Source organism: Electrophorus electricus, chromosome 6 (assembly GCF_041902795.1).
Source record: "Electrophorus electricus isolate QZ-2024a chromosome 6, ASM4190279v1, whole genome shotgun sequence".
Classification (NCBI taxonomy): Eukaryota; Metazoa; Chordata; class Actinopteri; order Gymnotiformes; family Gymnotidae; genus Electrophorus; species Electrophorus electricus.
In genome coordinates, this window is record NC_137502.1 from 28,120,004 (window position 1) to 28,140,063 (window position 20,060).

The window sequence follows — 20,060 nt, forward strand, 5'->3', positions numbered from 1 at the left end:
ACAGGTTGTTCAACTGCCCCTCATGTCTAATCACCACGATTGGCACCAGCTTTCCTATTCTCCTAAGGTAAGTGCCACTAACAGGGGAATGTTAGCTGAGTGGCACCAGCCTTTCACTCAAGACACTTTTTAAACTACGGCCACTCGGCTGTTTTAGCCATAGCTACACCATTGTCAAGACCTAAAAGTGACGATTTTAAGGATTTGTGGAAACAGGTTATAACATTTGTTAGGTTAAGTGGGTGCTCTGCTGGGTGAACAATTCTAGTTAGCTCTCCTTTAATTATGTGATAGTAACAACAGCTCCAATTTAGATTATAGGCTTTGTTGTGGGACATTACTACAGTGGAAGAATGAATTAAAAGGATGTGTTATCGGTGTATGTTCATTTAATTGAAACCATTGGCATAATTATTAAATCCACAATTAAAGTAGTTTGTGTTGGTTTCATTTATTACCTTTTGTATAATAATTTGAATACTTAACAGGCCACCAGAACATTTTATTTGATTATTATGAAAACTCCTTGTGATGAATTATGCAATTTCTTTATTTTGTAAACATGGGTTTAGTGGTGAATGACATTCCAAGAAGTATATTTTATTTGTAGTGCCCCTGAATTTCGTTGTTAATGTTTAAAAGAATGTCTTTGAATAACAGATGACCCAAAATAGCACACACTGTGGAATCCAATTTAAAAGTCTCAAAAAAAAAAAAAAAAAAAAAAAGTTTCACAAGGGAATCTTCAAAGGCAGTAAATGTAATGCAGTGGCAGAGAAATAAGTCCAATTGCTGGATTCCAAAAACCCTGTGAGACATCTTCCTGCACTGAAGTAGACTTGCACACTTAAATTCAGTGTCCCAGCAATTAAAGTGATATGAGCAAACGGCAACGTGTGCTAGCTAAATTAAGTAGTTACTATTGTTAAAAAAGTCATTCATTATTATTGAAACTCAAAAGTACAGAAAAAGTGCTTTAGGTTCTGATGATTCGATAATATAAACAGACTGTTTACCACAAACTAGAGCTGGTGAACCTGTCAGACATGTTATGTAAATGTCACCACTTCTGGTCTGAATAACAGTTGATCCAGCATGTGTTCAAACTAATTAACACATATGTGATATCTGGCAAGCCCCACATATCGACATCATGGCCCTATCCTTTGGGACATCATTTGAACATATCAGATGCGGATGACTTTCAGGGGCTGCTGCCACTGGAACACAGCATTCTGCTAAACTCAGAGCTAATAATTTACAGCTAGCTAGTTAAGCATTACATGCAAACACTGTGATCCCACAGCAAGGGGTCAGTCTGTCTTGCATGTGGCAGCAGGACGTGGCCGCTATGCCATCAGAAAATGGCACGTATTTGCAGGTGCCACTTGACTCTGGCACCTGCATCTATATAAAAACAACCGAATGAGTGACTGCTCATCGGTCACTCAACTTTGCTAGCCAGAAGTGCGATTTGAAGGATTTGTGGAAATGTATATAGTACAGGGCTCATATTAGTTTTCAGCATATCCTAAAGCTTTGTAGGTCATTGCATTAGAGGACAATGTAGTTAAAATCCTGTGTCGACTGAACTTTTGCAGGCCACTTGTCAACCGAAGTGATTTTCAAGTCACTTCTATTAGAAATAGTCATGCTCTACACAATTAAAACAATTGGTGTTTACATCTACCTGATACAATCTGAATTAGAGACTGGAGTATGTTAAAAACCAGAAAAGCAGAATTGTTTAAGACATCTTTCTTTACTTATGTATTCTAACAGAAGTAATACAAATCAATATTTAAATAAAAACAAGTAGACAATAACTCCTTTTGAAAGTGAGAGCGCATTTTTTATACGTTTTTTCACTTATCGTGCAGAATTTTAACTTGGCAATACACAGATCCATCATTGATGCTATCAGTGACAAGATACCACCATTTACAAGATAAACAGCAAATAAATCTAATGCAGGTACTTTGTCTGAACAGAACTATGAAACCATGCATCAGACATTGCTACCAGCACTATTGCTGTACATTGATGACTCTAGGCACCCAGAAATGAGAGTGAGGAAAAAATAAATAAATAAAAATGTATGTTTACTGTTTCATCTAAATATCTGAATGTCTATCTTTTTGGAGTGTGGCACTCAACTGGATACAACTGCATGATTTTCAGCCCATTTCAGGACAACAGACTTTATTCTATGAACCATTGGGGGGGGGGGGGTTACATAGCTGTTAAGTTTTGAAATGAAATGAAAAATACTAGAATAATTCGTTGTTTTACTATGTCTGAAATCATATCCCTTCACTCTCCAACATGGTTTTCTTTCATACATACAGACAGATGATACATAGACAGTATTCCATACATACAGACTTCCATACATAAAGACAGTTTACATCATATGGGAGTTCATATGGGAATGTCGAGAACATGTACAGAAAGAACACAAAATACATTGCGAGTGTTCTTCTATAGTGCACCTGTGCATGCACAGCTTCTCAAAATGCCTGCCTAGCAAGTGCATCAGTTCCGGTTTTAGAGGAAACAAATAAATTAAATGCAGAGCAGAGAGAGGGGAAAAGAGGACAGAAAGGTTTCTTCATTTGGTGGAAGCCCAGATGATGAGGCTGAGAATAATGATCACTGCAGAGAACACCATAACCAGGACACACATCTTCTTACGGGACTTTTGCTGAGGAGGTACATTTAACAAAACATGAGATGTGGCTCATATCCAGCACGTCCTGTCCCGTTGTTTAACGCCGATGACAAGAGAGTACTGCTACAGTTCATCTTACACATACCTCTGGCCCTTACCTGGTAATAGGCTGCTCTCTGAAGCTGCTCAGCGCCCCGCTCCACATGCACTTCTGCACTCTCCACATTGGCTTCAATGCTATCTGTAATAACAGCCATATAGAAAGGATTTTAAAAGATAACTTGGCTGTCTTATGTAACTATACATATATAACATCAGAGCACTAGCTTGCAATACTGCTTACCTATACATGTTTCCCACATTAGTTTTAATGCTAACATAATGGGTAACCATCATCAGACAAAAGGATTCCTTTCTGTTACACATGTGCCTCCATATACATATGTAATGAGTAACATGAATATTAGTTGAATTATTAACTACATCTTAGGGTAAATGAAGACAGTTACATTTACAGCATTTAGCAGAGCAATTTACTCTACATATTAATATGATAAATTAGTATTTCTAATACCTTGCCCTACCTGCTCTACTTGGGGAGCTTATTCTACAGAAAATTCCTTTCAGTGACAAAGCAAATAAGTGTGAGAATCCAGGTTATAGTCCAGATTTAAAAAATGACTAAATAAATGCATGCATTTCCCAAGAAACTTAAATTGCATTCCATAATAATATTGCTGGCCCGGTGACTGGCTGAACTCACCAATCATCTCCCCTTGGTCATGGATCATCACTGCAAGGTCTTTAAAGATCTGATTTACATCCATTATGTCAGACTACAATGAAAACAAAGTGAAGAAAGTCGAGAAAGAATAAGGAAAAAAAAAAAACATTCAAATACAATACACATCAATTCACCACCCACTTTATTTAAAAACACCTACCTGGCACTGACATACACTCCTATCTTTAAGGTCCATTTAATAGTTTTACAGTTACAAACTGAAGTCCAGTTTCTGGCCTCCTTCTAGCCTGTTCATCATTGGTTTTATTTCTGACCAAAGAACAACTGCTGCTCAGTTTTACTTTGATTGGTGGACCATTGTCAACACAGCAGTGAGAAAGACAGTAACATAATAATAGGTGTTGTGTTAGCATGAGTGTATCAGATACCGCAAAGCTGCTAAAGTGTTTATACTTGTTGGTATAACTCAAGAGTTGAGGGTGATCTGTCCTCTAGTGGTCAATGCCTTCATGTCAATGCATAGCAACAGACTCGCTGCAGTCACTAACTGAGCACCTACACACAAATGTAGTAACGTGGGCAGCAAATTTACAAAAATTTAAAATGTGGGTTTTTGGGGTTTTTTTTTATCCATCACTCTCTCATTCACGGCTATGTCATTTGATCAGAGAATTGAGATATTTCCTTATATCCCAGTTGTGACATGGCCAGGTCATGACAGCGAACACATTTTTGGGAAACTATTTTCATGACATAATACAGGCAAATTACAGAACCTGTAAAGCACTATAACTTTCATTCTAAAGCACAACTGTGCCAAGAACAAGATCAAAGAGCCTGAGATAACTAGTCCCATATTTTGCTTTGGGTGTGGGTGCGTGCATATTCCCAAGTGCTGCTGGGAAAAGATGGGTGCAGAGTGCAGGAGCTTGACCTCCAGCTGACGGATGTTGGTCTCTCTCTCCTTAATGAGCTCCAGATCCTCTTCAGTTATCTCTGCCTCTTCTGTCTGCTGTACTACCTGACGGAGGTCATCATTACTGCAGACAAACACAGTTATACCTTGTAATCTCTGTTTAACTATGGGTTCATAGGAAAATTCATAGCTAAGTCCTTGTTATGCAAAAATATGCTTTTATATACTTATCAAACGAAACAAGCTGTTCATCACGACCTCCATCTTCAGCCTGCATTTAAGCAAACGGGAAGAAACGCTGTACTGAAGCTGTAACATAACCTTATCTGGTAGAAATATATATTTGCACTGGAACTGTTTTCTAGTAACAGCACTCAAAATAAAATGCTATAAAATACAAGACAGTTTATTGCATCTCTTAATTATCCCCACGCATCATCCCTGTTTAAATGTATTTTTGAACTCCAACCTCTTTGCGCTAGATAAGGACACATTTCTGAGTAGTCAACTAAAGCAATGTTATAAGCAATTTCTTGTTGCGATCACAATATGTTTCAGATCACTGTAAGCACTACTCAGCATGTATCCCACAGAGAGGAGGCGCTCAGTAAGACGGCTTACTGAGAGACGGGAGCCTGCTCTCGCTCTGGCCACAGACTCCTTCTCCTTTTCTGCTGCACGACGCTGCACTGCCTGGAAGTTGTTGAGAGCCGCAGAGAAATCGTTCATCAGACGGTCCTTCTGGATCTTCTGCTGTCTCTGTGAAGGAGAATTGAAATAAGGTAAGCTGTGTGGATCAAGTTCATTTTCATAAGGTAAGCTGTGTGGAGCAGGTCCATTTACATAAAGCTAGCTGTGTGGAGCAGGTCAATTTACATAAAGCTAGCTGTGTGGGTCCAGTCGATTTACATAAAGCTTGTAACAATCACACAAAATAATATTTACAATATCAACAATTTTTGTTGAGCACATACACCGTAAGGAGAAGGCATATTACAGGTGTTCAGGGCTCGTCCCCTTTATGAGCAGATGACTGTAGCTGGGCCTGATCACCCAATGAAGAGGACAATTGTGAATGCATTGACTGTGAAATAGGGGATCCCAGGAACCAGGAAGAAAAAACAAAAAAAACCAAAACTTTTTTCAGGACACACGGAACTAGCAGGTCGAGGGATTTCACTTGGGAAACCATTCGCATCTTCTCGCTCCACTTTCGCTCAGTGGAAACATACCTGGAGGTGTATGATATTTTTTCCTTACCCCGGGGTATTAATGACTATTAACGGAGTTTGCTGAGGGATTTACGAACACCAACACCTATCGACCAAAGAGGACCTCTGGGTTGAGCTTTGAATTAGAAAAAAAGAGACCGCCAAGTCTCCTCCATGGTTTACCTTGCTCACTACTCCCATATTATGAATGCTTTTACCACTGACATAGTGGTGGTGTTGTGTGAACTCATATTCTGTTAGGTGTATTTATATAATGATACTACTTGTAGGGATTGTTGTGGCATACATATGGTGATGGGTATTATTCAATTTCATACAGTTTTGTTTGTGTATTTTTGAGAAAGTATTCACAAAATAGTGCTAGAGTGTTAGCCACACCCCCTGACCTTGTTTGTGGAAGAGTCCTGGGGAAAACAGGGCGAATGTCACAAGCTAGCTGTGTGGGTCACATCCATTTTTCACACCTCTACTCTATATTTCTTTACCTTTTACATATCAGTGTTCATCCACATAGATATAATTATATAATCCTTATATAATATGCCACCATAACAAAGAGACACAATTATATGTACTAAATCTGAACAAAAAAGACAATTCAAACAAACACACCTGTTCAGAGGGGGAAATAGGCTGAGGGAGACTGCCCAGGTCCTTCAGGTGTTTGTTTGTTTCCTTGGCCAATTGATTTGTGTAGTGTTGCATCTGCTGACTAAGAAAACAGAACATGTTTAGAACAACAGAAATGACAAATCATGAATCTGAGTGAAACTGAACATTGAAAACATGAATAATTATCCACACAAAAGGTATATTTTGGAAAAGCTAAGGAAAGAGGAGAGGAGTAAGAATGTAAAAGAGACTGAAATTAGGGAAAGGTTCATTTTTACAGTTTATCCTGTAGTTCACTGGTGTCCTGTCTCGTGCCCAGTTGGTTCACCATGCTTTTGATCTGTGCCGCTAGAACAGACAGACAAAATTAAAACTGGGTTCTAAATGACGAAAAAATGTACTCTAACATCTGGTGGAGTGTGAAGTGTTGAACCCAAGAGCTGAATCTCCTAAAAGCACACTAAGGCATCATAGAAATAATTGCAAGAAACCAAAAGTATTTCTATATAAACAAATGCGTAGTTTTGAGAAAACATCTTAGCTGGGCCCCTAAATTTTACCTCAAAGCAACAGCTGCATTCTGTTCATAACAAGAAACAGATTTTTGTTGCTGTGACAAGAATAACAAACGACACTTCCATGGTATTTGCTACAGATCTGTATGCCAGAAGTAAAACAAGGAAGTATTTTTTAATCAATTTATTAACTGTTTAAATAAATATTAATTGTTTAAACAGTTTATTAGTATATATTATACACTCCTGGGCAAAAAAAGTCCAAACCCAAAATTAAATTTAATGATCCTAACAACAAATTATTGTTTAGAAATTTAGCAACCAAAAAAATGCACTCCTGATACCTGTGCCACCATTTGCTCGTCACTGCTCATTGCTGCAGTGAACTGTTGGGGGGAAAATCTGGAAACTGGGAAATTCATTTAAATATTATTCTTTTACACAAATAAAATCATGAAAAAAATGTAAATGTTTTAATATCAAATTCAAATTGACAATTTTCCTATGATTTGCTGTTGTGACCATTAAAGGCTTAATATTATGCAATTTGGGGTTTGGCCCATCTTTTGCTCAGGAGTGCATAATGGGTATATTGATGACATTTTCATCTTTATTTATGCATTGTAGGGCTATTAAGCAGGAGCTCAGTAACTTCCCTATGTACTGGTTCATAGTGATACAACGGACTCTGTAGTATTTCTGCCCTTCCCTCCACCCCCAGAATCCTTGGTATCCAAGATAAAGACTTTAATTCATGAAGATTACAAAATGTGCAAAAAGTAATAAACATTAATACTATTTTGTTCAATTACTGGGTAGCCCAACACTTCAGATGCATATCAAAAAACAGTACAAATCATTTTGTGACTAATTAAACAAGGAAGAACGGGTCATAATGGGTGTTTTATGCTAATTCTATTTGCAAATTGTCTTTTTTAAGTATTACCATCACATCAATATAGGAAGCCCACAGTGAATGTGGACACTAAATATACTTCAAAAACTCACTGTTCTGCGTGATCTTCTGAATGTTGGAGCTACATGTCTGTATGAGACTGCTGAAGTCCCGCGGTGGAGTGCGGTATTCTGTATTCCCGTATGACATGGCCGGTTTTTGACTGACAGGCTTTTTCAGTCCTGAGAGAAGTACTTAGGAAGGGCTGGAGCAGTTAGTGTGCTGGTGTCTGCAAATGCTGAAAAGACAAATTCACTGTAAACCACTCCTGAAAAAAGCTGAGTAGCAAGGCTGATTTCCTGGACATTCCTTTCATAACCTAGTATTAGTCAATAAATCTAACATTTCTAACTATATAATGGGCACTATTTGTATATAGGTGCTAAATTATGAAGAACGTCACTTTACAGCAAACACGGAAAAAAGATCCTGAAGCAAGAATATATGGTGCAAGAACGATTAACAAACTTTCACTCGTATATTTGTCTGCATATTAATAATTAATTAAATTTGATTTTCTAGGTTATGAAAACCAAAATGAGAAATGCTTGTCATTCGTCATACGACCTTACCCATTTAGGATATACAAATACTACTCAGATTTTATAAGTTCATTATAGCTCCATTAACTGATCGGGTTTATGCAAAACCAGATTTTTCGTTGATTGAGATCATAACCATAAACGGCAATTAGTTCGCTAGCTAATTTAGATAAAGTGAACTCCCAGTGTCCTGTGATAGCCAGTTAGCTATGATTACACGCTAGCTAGTTAGCAGTCTCCTAAGTCAAATTACAAATTTCTTACACATCAAGCTAGCTAGCTTGTCAGCTATTTTCATTAGCCTAAGCAAAGGTAATGTTATCTTATCGAACTTTGGACATCTAAGCCGAGCAACAGTGATGACGAATAACGGAGCTCTTCAGGTTACGAATCGTTACACCCTTGGTGTCATTCCCAAAATAGCTGCGAACAGCTAGCTAGCTAGCTAGCTGGCTGGCCAGATCGCTATGAACTACACCACTATAGCTGGCCAACTACTGCGAACTACAACTGAGTAAGATTAAGATCACGAAGTCAATTCCAGTGTTTACTCAGATACGTATTAATTTGTCTACCCAAAGTAATCGATCATTTTCTAGTTAGCTAGCTAATGCTAGCCAAGTAGCTAACCAAACTAGCTAAACAAGCTTAACAGGGTTGGCAAAGCCGACTAGCGTAGTTTGTCATTTAGCTGGCTAATAATCTCTGGCAAAGTCAATGCAAACCTGCATACGAACCAGACACTATAAACACATGCCACGTTGTGAATAATAATAGCTACTTCTCTGAAATAATCTTACTTCTTACTAGGCCCTCCTTGAAGACATCCGTTCAGGCTGTTTTCTTTCCCCGTCAGAGCGCTACCCCTAGGCTACGTCATGGTATTAACGTTTGTAATAGGCCAGAGCCACGGCTTCATTAAATGAGAAACCGTTCCTGTAAAGACCTTTCTATCAAAAATAAAACACGGGAAACTTCTGAATGATTCTACAAAAATAGGAAGAAAGGAAGGAAAATAAATCGAATTAAGCGACGCTGTGAATTTTAAGCAAGACAATGTATCTTATTGTGCTATTTTACCCGTACCGACTAGCTAGTTAAATAGGCAGAAATTAAAAGGTGACTATATATAACATGAATAAAACACATATAAAAAGTATGGATTTTGACAATATAGAGCCTTTACTCAAACTAGTGTTTTGGGACATGAGGTATGGCAGTGAAATGTTATTATCTACATTTTTTTTTTTTTTTAAAAAGGAAAATTAAAAAATAAAAATAAAAATGGCCTGATTGATTGATTTAAAACAGGCTGACACACTGACACCATCATAGCCAACAGGGTTCAATGTGTCAAAAAGTGTCATAGTCAGCACACATGAATCATTAAGAAAAATGCAATTTGGAAGTAAAATCTAGGTATTTGGACAACTGAGAGCCCATCAAGTACTAGGTGATAAGTAATTTTGGGTGTATGGCCTAAATTAATCTTGTATGGCTCAGAAATAGTTTTGTGAATTTTATTTTATTTATAATACTGTCATAGTCCAGACTATTTAGTCAGTTTATCCAAGTTTTAAAACACTACAGCTTTCATGAGGTGACATTTCAGATTTCACTTGTAGTTTACTGATGTCTCACAAGGCAATGAAATGTAAAAAAATAATGGCTCTTACTAATGTGTCCCTTTTTCTGCAGCAGTTGTAAAATTTCCAAAATTCCAATATCTTCATCTCCCATAAACTTTGTTATTTGTTGTGACAATCATCCTATTATTATAGAAAAACACATTGTTTCATCATCTCTGTTCAAAAAGAATAAATATATGCTAAATATTGTACTACTGACATTAAAAGAGCATACATTTGCAAAAAGTTTTAAACTTCACAATGATTTTTTGGACATCTTATAGTGATACTAAAACATATGTCAATGAGATTTGTGAAATAATTAGTCAGCATCTAATTTAGTGTTAATGTACAAAATAATGAAATGGTTGAAATTTTCCATTTATGTTCAAATTATGCAGTAACTCTTTTGAAATACATTTTCTATATGATAGAGTCCTGAGAGAGAACACACTAGGAAATGATCAATTCAATCTCAGTAGTTAGGAGAGCAATAATGAAATTCTTATTGATTTAATTATTGACCAGTATATATTGTTACTAATTAGTAAACACAAAAGTGATTTTTTTGGCAGTCCCAGCTACATCTGTTAGCCACAAATTAAATATCCTATGTTATCAGAAAATAGAAACTCTTACAAGAATACCCAAACATAAAAAGGACTGGTGGGATTACTCAGCTGTCATTATCTCTGTAAATACTCAGTTCACTGGATGTTAATCATTCTCTACTTGAACCGCACTCAAAATGTAAATAACACAATAATTGTACAGGCTCAATGTATGGATATGCTAAACATGTATGATAGGGATTTAGAAAGAATATAATAAAGGCTACAGCTTTCTTTAACCAAGTATTTTGCTTTTAAAGGAAATTTAGCAACAGTCAAATTATGATTTTGGAATTGAAAACATAACAGCTTTTCCATTAGTCCATTTGGCCCAGTATTATTCAGTTTACACACCTGCCACCTCCTCTAAAACTCTGCCACCTCCCCTCAACCCCTGACACTTCCCTTCAATCTCTACCACCTACTATTCCAGTTCTTTTCCTGGAATCTCCACACATGTAAACCAGGCACCGATCACCGGTTTTGGAGGTAGGCAAGAAAAATAAATAAGTAAACAAACATTTTTTTTAAATGAGGCAGTGGCAGGGTAATAGCATAAGAAGAGACCCACCAAAGCTGGAGCTTGACCAATACTAGAAAGGCATATGAGAGAAGGAGGCATCACACAACAACAATGCCCAGTGGTTAGAGAACCTGAGAGCTGACCACAGCAACCTGTGTGAACACGGTCCAGTACCCATCACACTAGAAGACATCCAAGAAAGGGTCTCAAGTTTGAATAACTGGACAGCTCCAGGCCTTTGACAAAGTGCACAGCTAATGGCTGAAGAAGCTGACTGCTTTTTCTTGAGCACCTGGCAGCATAAATGAACCAGCTGCTAATGGATGGAATCTACCCTGAATGATTAATTGAAGGCCAGACAGTCCTGATCCTGAAGGACTAGCAGAAAGGGGCAGTTACATCCAACTGCTGGCCGATAACTTGCCTCTGCACAACATGGAAGCTCCTCTCAGGCATCTCTGTAGCTGAGTAGGCACATGACTCAATACATGAGCGGGGCCCAGAAAAGCATTGGCAAGAACACCAGAGGAGCCAAGCACCAGCTACTGGTAGAGAAAAAAGTCATTCGAGACTGTAAGACAAGACAGATCAACCTGTGCACCACCTGGATAGATTACATATAAGCCCATGTTTCAATGCCCCACACATGGATCCTGGAATGCTTGAGGCCTTATAACATCAACAGGACTCTAAGAGCTTTAATCAAGAGCTAAGTTGGGCTGTGGAAGATTACCCTATAGGCCAAATTCAGGCCAAGAGTACAAGTCACCGTCAAGTGCAGGATTTATCAATTGGATGCCCTGTCCCCATTGCTGTTCTGCATTGGCCTAAATCCCCTCAGCAAGATCATCACCAAGAGTGGCTATGGATACCGTCTACGGAATGAAGCAGCCATCAGCCATATCCTGTACATGGAATATATCAAGTTGTATGCCAGAACTGTATGAGACATTGACTCACTAATCTATCTCAAAAGGACAGACGACATCGGAATGTCATTCAGCCTGAATAAGTGTGATCAGTGCTTACATGGAGAGGGTAGGTAGCTCTAACAGAGGGGCTCACACTACCAAAGGTAATATAACAGATGTTGAGGCCAGCTTCAAGTACCTCGGAATCCTACAGGCAAATGGGAATCATGAAGAAGCCAAAAGGAAAGCAGTAACAGCCAAATACCTACAAATAGTGAGGCAAGTCCTGAGAAGTCAGCTGAATGGGTGAAACTATCTGAGCTATCAAAACCTATGCTCTGCCATGGGTTGCCTAAGGAGGAGTATAGAACAACTGACATCAAGACAAGGAAACTTCTCACAATGCACAGGTTTCATCCAAAATCAAGTCCTCTCAGACTATATACTAAGTGGAAATATGGGGCCGAGGACTAGTCAGCGCCACTATCCAGGATGAAACAACCAAGATCCAGGAGTACACCAGGATGATGGCCCAGGTGATTAGTGAGTATTGCAGACAGCAGAAACCCAAGGAGGATGGAAATGAAGAGGAGCAGGGACCATAATGGGAGGATAAACCCATGCATGGTATGTACCACCAGCAGCTGAAGTGGCTGATATGGAGAAACCCTACCAATGGCTAAAAAAGGATGGACAGCACAGAGGCACTAATCATGGCAGCACAGGAACAAACTCTGAATATGAAATCAGTAGAGGCTTGGATCTACCACACCAGGCATGACCCCAGATGCAGGCTATATAAGACACCCCTGAGACAAACCAGCACATAACAGCAGGATGCAAGATGCTAGCAGGCAGAGCATACATGGAATGCCAAAACCAACTGGCTGGCATGGTATACAGAAACACCTATGTGAAGTACAGGCTGGAAGTTCCAAGGTCTAAGTGGGATACACACTTAAAACGTGGTGGAAAATGACCGTGCTAAGATCCTGTGGGACTCGTTGTGACAAAACATAGTTTGGATGCCAGACAGACTCGCTGGATTGTGAAACATCTTATAATATGGTATCGCCTGTCACCAATAAATCGTAGTGTGCAAACCAGAACGACTACGAGATATCGTGTTGTGTAGTGTAAACAGTGCAGCGCTCTGACGACTTTGAACGTCGTGTAGCGTGTCCGTGGCTATATTCAGCATGCTAGATATTTTTCGGGACTTTACGAGAGATTAGCGAGCCTTTCGGATCGTGTCACTGAACAATTCACACAACGATGGAGAGCCGGTTTGGCTCCGATCTGGAGCTTTTCTTGGCGACCTTAAAACCAGGGACAATCTGACCCAAGATCATTTCATGTCTCAAAACTGGCACCATGGTAGATTAAAATATACCTATGAATATCACTGAGTGTGTCATGTTTTCAGTTAGTTTTAACATATTAAATTACCAAGATCCAGACTAAAAAATAGGTTTTCCTTACAGTAGAAATACAGCCTAAACAGTTTGAATATTGAAATGACATTCTAAATTTGGAATAAATTGAAATAATATTTTAAAAATAAATATTGTAATTATATTTTAATCTAATTTTGCACTTACAATACCAGGATGAGAAACAAAATCAGTTCTCAACAGATTTATGATCATCAGTTAGTTCATCTCCGTGAACACTCCTTTTATGAATAAGGAACCAACTTCAGCCGCCGAATTAGAAGCTAAGAATAAGTAACCAAACGAATTGGAAGGTGCGAATATGTAACTACCTTCCGCGTCGTCTCATTTTTATTTATAAATGATTAAATCTGCCTCAATCTGGTTCATTTTTTGAACGCTGAATGATACGAGGTAACGTAAAAATTAATCGGGCCTCAACGAAACAGTTGTGTGTTTCCATCTTTATTCAGTAGCCTAACCTGATAGCAATCTGTTAACGGTCGCTAAAGCTACTCTACTGCGCTACTTCGATCACATACTAACTTCAAATGGCCCATGGGAGTGGACGTTTTTTTCAATTTTATTTTTCATTTAAAAATTTAAAAGCACAATGTAATATTTTAACTTAAATTTCTATCATAAAATAAAGTTTCAAATAACGCGGACGACCCATGCTGTATATATGTAGTCTTATGTGATGACCCGTATATGAAGGCCCGGACAGTAGAAGCAAAATTGCATTTTTGAATACAAATCAATGCATTAAGCGAGAAGACAGACAGCGAAAAACGTTTCAAAGCCCACAGTCGAGGTCGCTCACTACAGAAGTGCCCCTGACCACTTAAAAATACTACATTTATAGAAAATTACTACATTTATCGTGTTACCAGACTCTCTCTCTCTCCTCCGTTTTTTTAGTATCTTGTTTTGCTCACGTTTTTATACGTCAACATATAAAGTAAACTTGTGACATGCCTGTAGTGACAACGAAAACTAAAAATGATGAGACTCATATGAAGTAGGCTCTGAAAAATGGCCACGACTAGAAAAACGAGTCCTTATTTAAGAACCACGTGACTCATGTTGCTCTTCTAGCCAGTAGAAACTTACCAAAGTGGCCAAAATCAGTCCGAGTGTGTCAAGTCTGCCATGAGGGTTGTGGTGTCCTGTTTGCATGGCGGAAACGAAAGGTGTTGTAGAACATTTGCACATAAGGCTGTAGAACTCAGCAAATAACTGTATAGGTTACATATATATTTATTGAGGATATATTATTAGACATCCAATTTATCATCCCATTACCAAAAGACAAAAACAAAGAAAACTGTGCAAATGTGCATAAAGTGTTAACATAAATTCCATTATAAGAATATAATACAAAATTTGAGAACACTTGAAGGTGCGGTAATATTTTTAAAATGCATAAGTGGTGATTGAAACAAAGTATCCCATTCAAAGATAAAACAAAAGACAAGTGTTCAGTGGTTCATTGCAAACTTATTTTTCCCCATTCAAAAATTGGCTCTGGAAGGCAGCACTCTATGCTACAGGTGACTCCATCCCATGACTCTGGAGGCTGGCAGGAGCAGTTAATCAAAGCATCGTACAGTTCTTCACTCTTTTCCATAAACCTTCTATTGGTCTCCATAACATCCAACTCAGGATTTGGGTCTGAAAGAGTAAATGATTGTGGTAAGTGCTATGGTAATACATGACAAGCCATTTCAGTGCTTTTTCATTGCTGAAAAGCTACTTGTGAAAAAACAGTATCAAAGTCTGAATATTCAATCATTGCTAGGTCTATTAGGCATTCATGAGCTTAGTTAACCAGGAAAACTGATGTCTCCTTACCAACCAGCAGAAAAGTGTCAGGTATGCTCATTTAAAAAGATGGCTTAATGTCTAAATATCTAGACACATATAATACTTCATGAAAAGTGTGGATTTTGTCATTCATAAGTGTGTGGTAATAAAATAAGAAGAACTTACACTCCAGACTGTCATCTTCAATCTCCTGATAACTCTGTTTTATGATTAGCAGTTAGTTAAATCAGGCTCGCAAGAACAAATTTCAATTCAGGACCAAACTATTTACACATAAATATATGAGTAGCAAAAGTAGTATAGCTAGTTTTCAGTTTATGAGCAAATTCATTCAAGTTAAAAAAATGATCTGGACTCTGAAGAAATTATTGTTGTCAATGTTCCAAACTGAGTACCTGTATCACGTCCTGAGAGTAGTTTGTGTAGTAGTAGTCATAGTTCATGGCACTCATGGTATCAAAAACCTGGCAAAAATATAAATGCTGATCACAGGTGTTGTAGCTCTCTGCATAAAAATTTGAAGATTGGCTCTCTGTGTCCTGTTTCTTATTCCTAGTAAAACACAGAGGATTAGGCAGATGACATCTCACTAGTATAATGAACAAACGTTAGTTTGCAGTAATTGCATAATATCCCATCAAACACAATCTACCACAGTAGTGTCTGTCTGTGACACCTATTATTGTGTACTGTGCAAATATGTGTAACGAAGGCAGCTTAAGATGACAGCTAAGTGAAGACTATAAGAAAAGTCTCAAAGGTTATGAAATTATGTGCAATGAAAATATAAACACTGCTATAACAATAGTACCATCAGACAAGACTGAAACACTCACAATTTATTGCAGGCTAAACTGAGACGCAATGCCCTCTTTCCTAATCCAACAGCACCCTGAAACTCAGCCAAGGCCCTCTTCTGGTCTCTCTGGCTGGTAAAGCTCACAAAACCACAGCATCTAAAGAAAATGAGATATCTAAGAATGTGGTCACAAATTGTACCATTTGTGCATCAGGTTTACTACTTCACTTTAAATATAAGACCAAAACCCACTTTACCAATATGTAAACTTAGCAAGTACAAAAATGGCTTACGGTTGGGGCATAATGGAAGGCAGAGTTTTAAGATGAGGTGATTTAAATAGCTCCTAATTCCAACAGTCCCGCCAAATCTGCCTCTGTCATATTTCAGGACTAAATGGCTGGAATTAGGAGGCTAGCAATTGTTTTAGCCTTTGGACTCACTTTGAGTAGCCTTCACTGTCCAGGACTATTTTCCCACCATAGCATGAAGGGAAGTGGTTGCAAAAAAACTCATACAGCATGCCATCATCTACATCTGGTGTAAGATCTGATACAAAGAGAGAGAAGGAGGGACTACAAAAAAAAAAAAGAGGTGAAACAGTTGAACGTGAAAGGTGTTCTGAGAGCTGTTTAGAATCACAACCCTTGACTATAACACACATCTAAAGAGTACCATGCACACGTAGCCTTGGCATATCACCAGCCACCCACTGCATTACATGAATGTAATCATCACATTTTATTTACACAGATGTTAAGATACAAAGGCATCTCTCACCTGTTGTCCTTCTGTGCCCCGATTCCTGTGGCCCGACTCAGTTTGAATCTTTTGGGCTATAACAACAAAGGTATTCAGACAACAGATACATGTTGAGTACTGAAGTACATTTGAAGTCTTTTATTTTTTACCGGCATAGCGCCAGGTATCGGCTTTCCGTTCACTTTGCGGAGGCATCTTTCAGCTGTGGCTTCATCAGCAAAATCCACAAAACAGTAGCCAGCAGGATCCCTTAAAGAAAGAAGTTAAACTTAATTTTCTCTCTCTCTCTCTCTCTCTCTCACACACACATTCATATATATATATATATATATATATATATATATATATAAAATATATGAATGTGTGTGTGTGTGTGTGTGTATGTGTGTATGTGTGTATATTCATTATATAAATAATGTAATGACATCACCATTATCATAATATATGCCCATAGATGTCTGATCACCCATTAGGCCCTTCTGAAGATCTTCTAAGACTTAGAATAGTCTAAGTGTGTTTATGTAACACAGCTACTACACCATGTACTGTCATCTACATGCTCACCTACGCTGTGATCTCTGGAAGTGTTTAATAAAAGCTTCAAGAAAACTTTCTTACCCAGTTTTTTTATTGCGAATTAACCTCACTTTCTTTACTGCTTCTCTCATTGTTGCAAACGCATGGACGATGAAATCTTCATCCATGTAAGATTCCAGCTAGCAAATCAATATTAACGTAACCATTTTTGAAGCTCTAGATTAAAAAAACAGCTTTGTTGCAACATTAACATTAGGCCTCTCTTCAGTATCACTGAAGAATAAACCTACTCTTTCGAAAAACTTACATTTCCCATCCAAAGAGTGCTCATTTTGCATTTGTATGCGTTCTGAAACATTTCTGGCCATTAACGAACTCCTAAATGTTTAATTACTTTATAATTATTTAAATAGGCCTACTTGCATTCTTATCCTCTGTTACTTACTATTTCCTGATGATTCAATGACTTCCTGCTGATTCCTTATTAGTATAGATTACGTCACATGAATAATTAACCACGTCTCTCACGTCTCAGAATTCTCAAATTACAATTTTTTATTCTGAAACAAAAACGGAATGCAAATAAATTTACAAAAAAATATTTGCCGAACCAAATAATTGCTCTGTAATTTTGTATTTTTTATTTGCAATTTTCATTTTTTGAAAATTTGCGTTTGTAACCCGTAAATAAAAGAACACGGGATTGTTCGAAATAGCCTACTACATACTGCATACTGCATGCTACACGGAGCATTTACTGGACACTGGATACTGGTCCCTGTAGCAGTATGCAGTATAGTATCCGGTATACAACAAACACAATCCATATTACGAGATCACGTGACCTTATGAAGGTTCCGCCCATTGGGTAAATATTTTTCATATGTCATTGCATGACCCGTGCTGGAACATTTGGCGGATTTATTTTATTTTATTTTATATTAATTAATTAATTCACTCATTCATTCATTAACAGAGAGTATTACATAGATATAATTATATCCATACCTACATAGCCTTTTAGCGTTCTTATTAATGACAAATTTTATACAATCAATATAATTAAGAAAGGCTGTGATGATAACATTGAAACGGGGATTGAAATGACGTTCATAAATGTGATGTTTAAATAGTATCAACAATAAACCAATAATATAGCTTTCATGGCAGGAGGTTTTCAATACAATCGACGGCTATACCTGTTAAATCCTTTTTAAAGGGAGTAGGATATTTACCCCTCGGGGGGACATTCTAAAACGTTTAACTAAGAAAAAGCTTAATGTACTAAAACTATGGTTTAATGTACTAAAACTATGACGTAGAAACATCAAACTTCTCTCATAGTTGGAATGGGGAGGAAAAAAGCTAGTAAATATGAATACTACATTATTCTTAGATTATATATATATATATATATATATATATATATATATATATATATATATATATATATATATATATATATATATAATCTAAGAATAAAGTAGTATTCATATTTACTAGTAAATATTTAATATTTAGCTTTTTTCCTCCAACCCATTGTAAGAAAAGGCTTAAAAGAACGATGTAGGCCTAAATATTACTACTTTGTTCTTAGGTTACAGGTTCATCCTTTTTGTAGTAGAGAGTAACCTGCTCATGACCAGTATTTAGTATTAATAATTTATAATCTCGTGAGAGCGAGAGCTTTGCAGTTGCTGTCCACGCGCTGCGCTAGCCTAGAAACGCCTTGATGACGACAGAGTTTAATCCGCATTGGCTAGAATATCCGTTATCATATAAACATGTACCCAGAAACTGTAATTAATATTTCACGTAGGCTGTTAGAATATTTAGTGCGTGTGGATATTATGCTCACATGCGAAGTTTAATTTTATATTCTTTAAATAAATGTTATATATTTGTATGAATCCCACGAAAGCTGCCACCTTGTGGGGAGCGACACGAAAAACTGTCCGACACGTGGGCTCCGTCCACCAGCCTGCGTTTTACAGTCAAAAATACAGCCTACTTTCTGTTCAGTTCTTGGTATTCCACTTTTTTTTAAAATCTCCCCTCTTGTCATTTCTGATCAATTTAAACTGTTCATCTGAAATTTAAATCAATTTAAACTGTTCATCTGAAATTTCTATTACTTACTAATAAGTAAGTATAATAAGTAATAAGTAATAGATAAGCAGAAGAAAATGGCGTATTTTTTGTTGAGTTTTGGAACTCTTACAAGCACAGCGAAAAAAGAAAAGGCTATTTCATGTAGTATTGTCCAAAGGTTTTAGGCGCCCAAGCAATTATAAGCTATTTATCTGGGCAATAATTTTTATTTGCTTGTAAAACACTGTATATACATTAAAATAAAAATGCAAATGAACATCATTACAAGTTCAAGATGCTACATTCAAGTGCATCACTTGCATTTTTGCCTAAAATAATTGGAATTGTAATTAGAATTAAAAAGAAAAACAAGCATGTAGCATTGTGGTGAATCTATGCTAATTACAAGTATGACATATGAAGGAGGGGGTGAAGCTACAGTTCCAGCTTCCTTTTTCACGGTAAGTTGATTTACAGATGGAACGGTCTACTTTTCTTTCTTGAGTGTTTGCTTACATTGAATATCTTGAATTGAATTCTGTTTTGTGGTCATTAAGAGCACTTCAACATTTTCTAGTTAACAGGACAGCCTCTAGGAGTTTGTTTATAGATAGGAACATTTAATAATTGTGGTGTTTAGGGCAACAGAAGTACAAGTAATATTAAACAATTTGCACCTGGGGTGATGGAAACTGCAGTTTTATTAGTAAAGCCTGCATCCTCAGTTATAATTTCATCATATTTCACAAG

The 20,060-nt window shown here is 37.3% G+C and overlaps 2 protein-coding genes across 2 annotated transcripts; both read right to left on the reverse strand.

Annotated features, from left to right (window-relative positions):
• Positions 1–1,743: 1,743 nt before the first annotated feature.
• On the reverse strand, positions 1,744–9,142 carry stx12 (syntaxin 12). Its single transcript, XM_027020719.3, has 10 exons — positions 8,989–9,142; positions 7,700–7,884; positions 6,455–6,524; positions 6,177–6,276; positions 4,954–5,091; positions 4,560–4,603; positions 4,351–4,456; positions 3,435–3,507; positions 2,830–2,912; positions 1,744–2,704 (listed from the first exon to the last, which is right to left on the reverse strand). The coding sequence occupies exons 2-10, from the start codon at positions 7,794–7,796 to the stop codon at positions 2,612–2,614; spliced, it is 804 nt and encodes a 267-aa protein (XP_026876520.1). The 5' UTR covers positions 7,797–7,884; positions 8,989–9,142; the 3' UTR covers positions 1,744–2,611.
• Positions 9,143–14,596: 5,454 nt separating this feature from the next.
• On the reverse strand, positions 14,597–17,550 carry trnau1apa (tRNA selenocysteine 1 associated protein 1a). Its single transcript, XM_027020723.3, has 9 exons — positions 17,527–17,550; positions 17,301–17,398; positions 16,832–16,931; positions 16,701–16,756; positions 16,364–16,495; positions 15,958–16,077; positions 15,517–15,673; positions 15,287–15,320; positions 14,597–14,968 (listed from the first exon to the last, which is right to left on the reverse strand). Exons 1-9 carry the CDS (start codon positions 17,548–17,550, stop codon positions 14,784–14,786), a joined length of 906 nt encoding a protein of 301 aa, XP_026876524.2. The 3' UTR covers positions 14,597–14,783.
• Positions 17,551–20,060: the final 2,510 nt, after the last annotated feature.

Coding starts and splice junctions, on each gene's coding strand:
- trnau1apa (XM_027020723.3), bottom strand. CDS start 17,550: ATGAGCACTCTTTGGATGGGAAAT. Junction 16,078..16,363: donor GACAGTGAAGGCTACTCAAA/GTGAGTCCAAAG, acceptor CATTTTCTTTAG/ATGCTGTGGTTTTGTGAGCT. Junction 14,969..15,286: donor TGAAGATGACAGTCTGGAGT/GTAAGTTCTTCT, acceptor TTACTCTTTCAG/ACCCAAATCCTGAGTTGGAT.
- stx12 (XM_027020719.3), bottom strand. CDS start 7,796: ATGTCATACGGGAATACAGAATACCGCACTCCACCGCGGGACTTCAGC. Junction 5,092..6,176: donor CTATTTCCCCCTCTGAACAG/GTGTGTTTGTTT, acceptor TCTCCTTCACAG/AGACAGCAGAAGATCCAGAA. Junction 2,705..2,829: donor AGAGAGCAGCCTATTACCAG/GTAAGGGCCAGA, acceptor GTACCTCCTCAG/CAAAAGTCCCGTAAGAAGAT.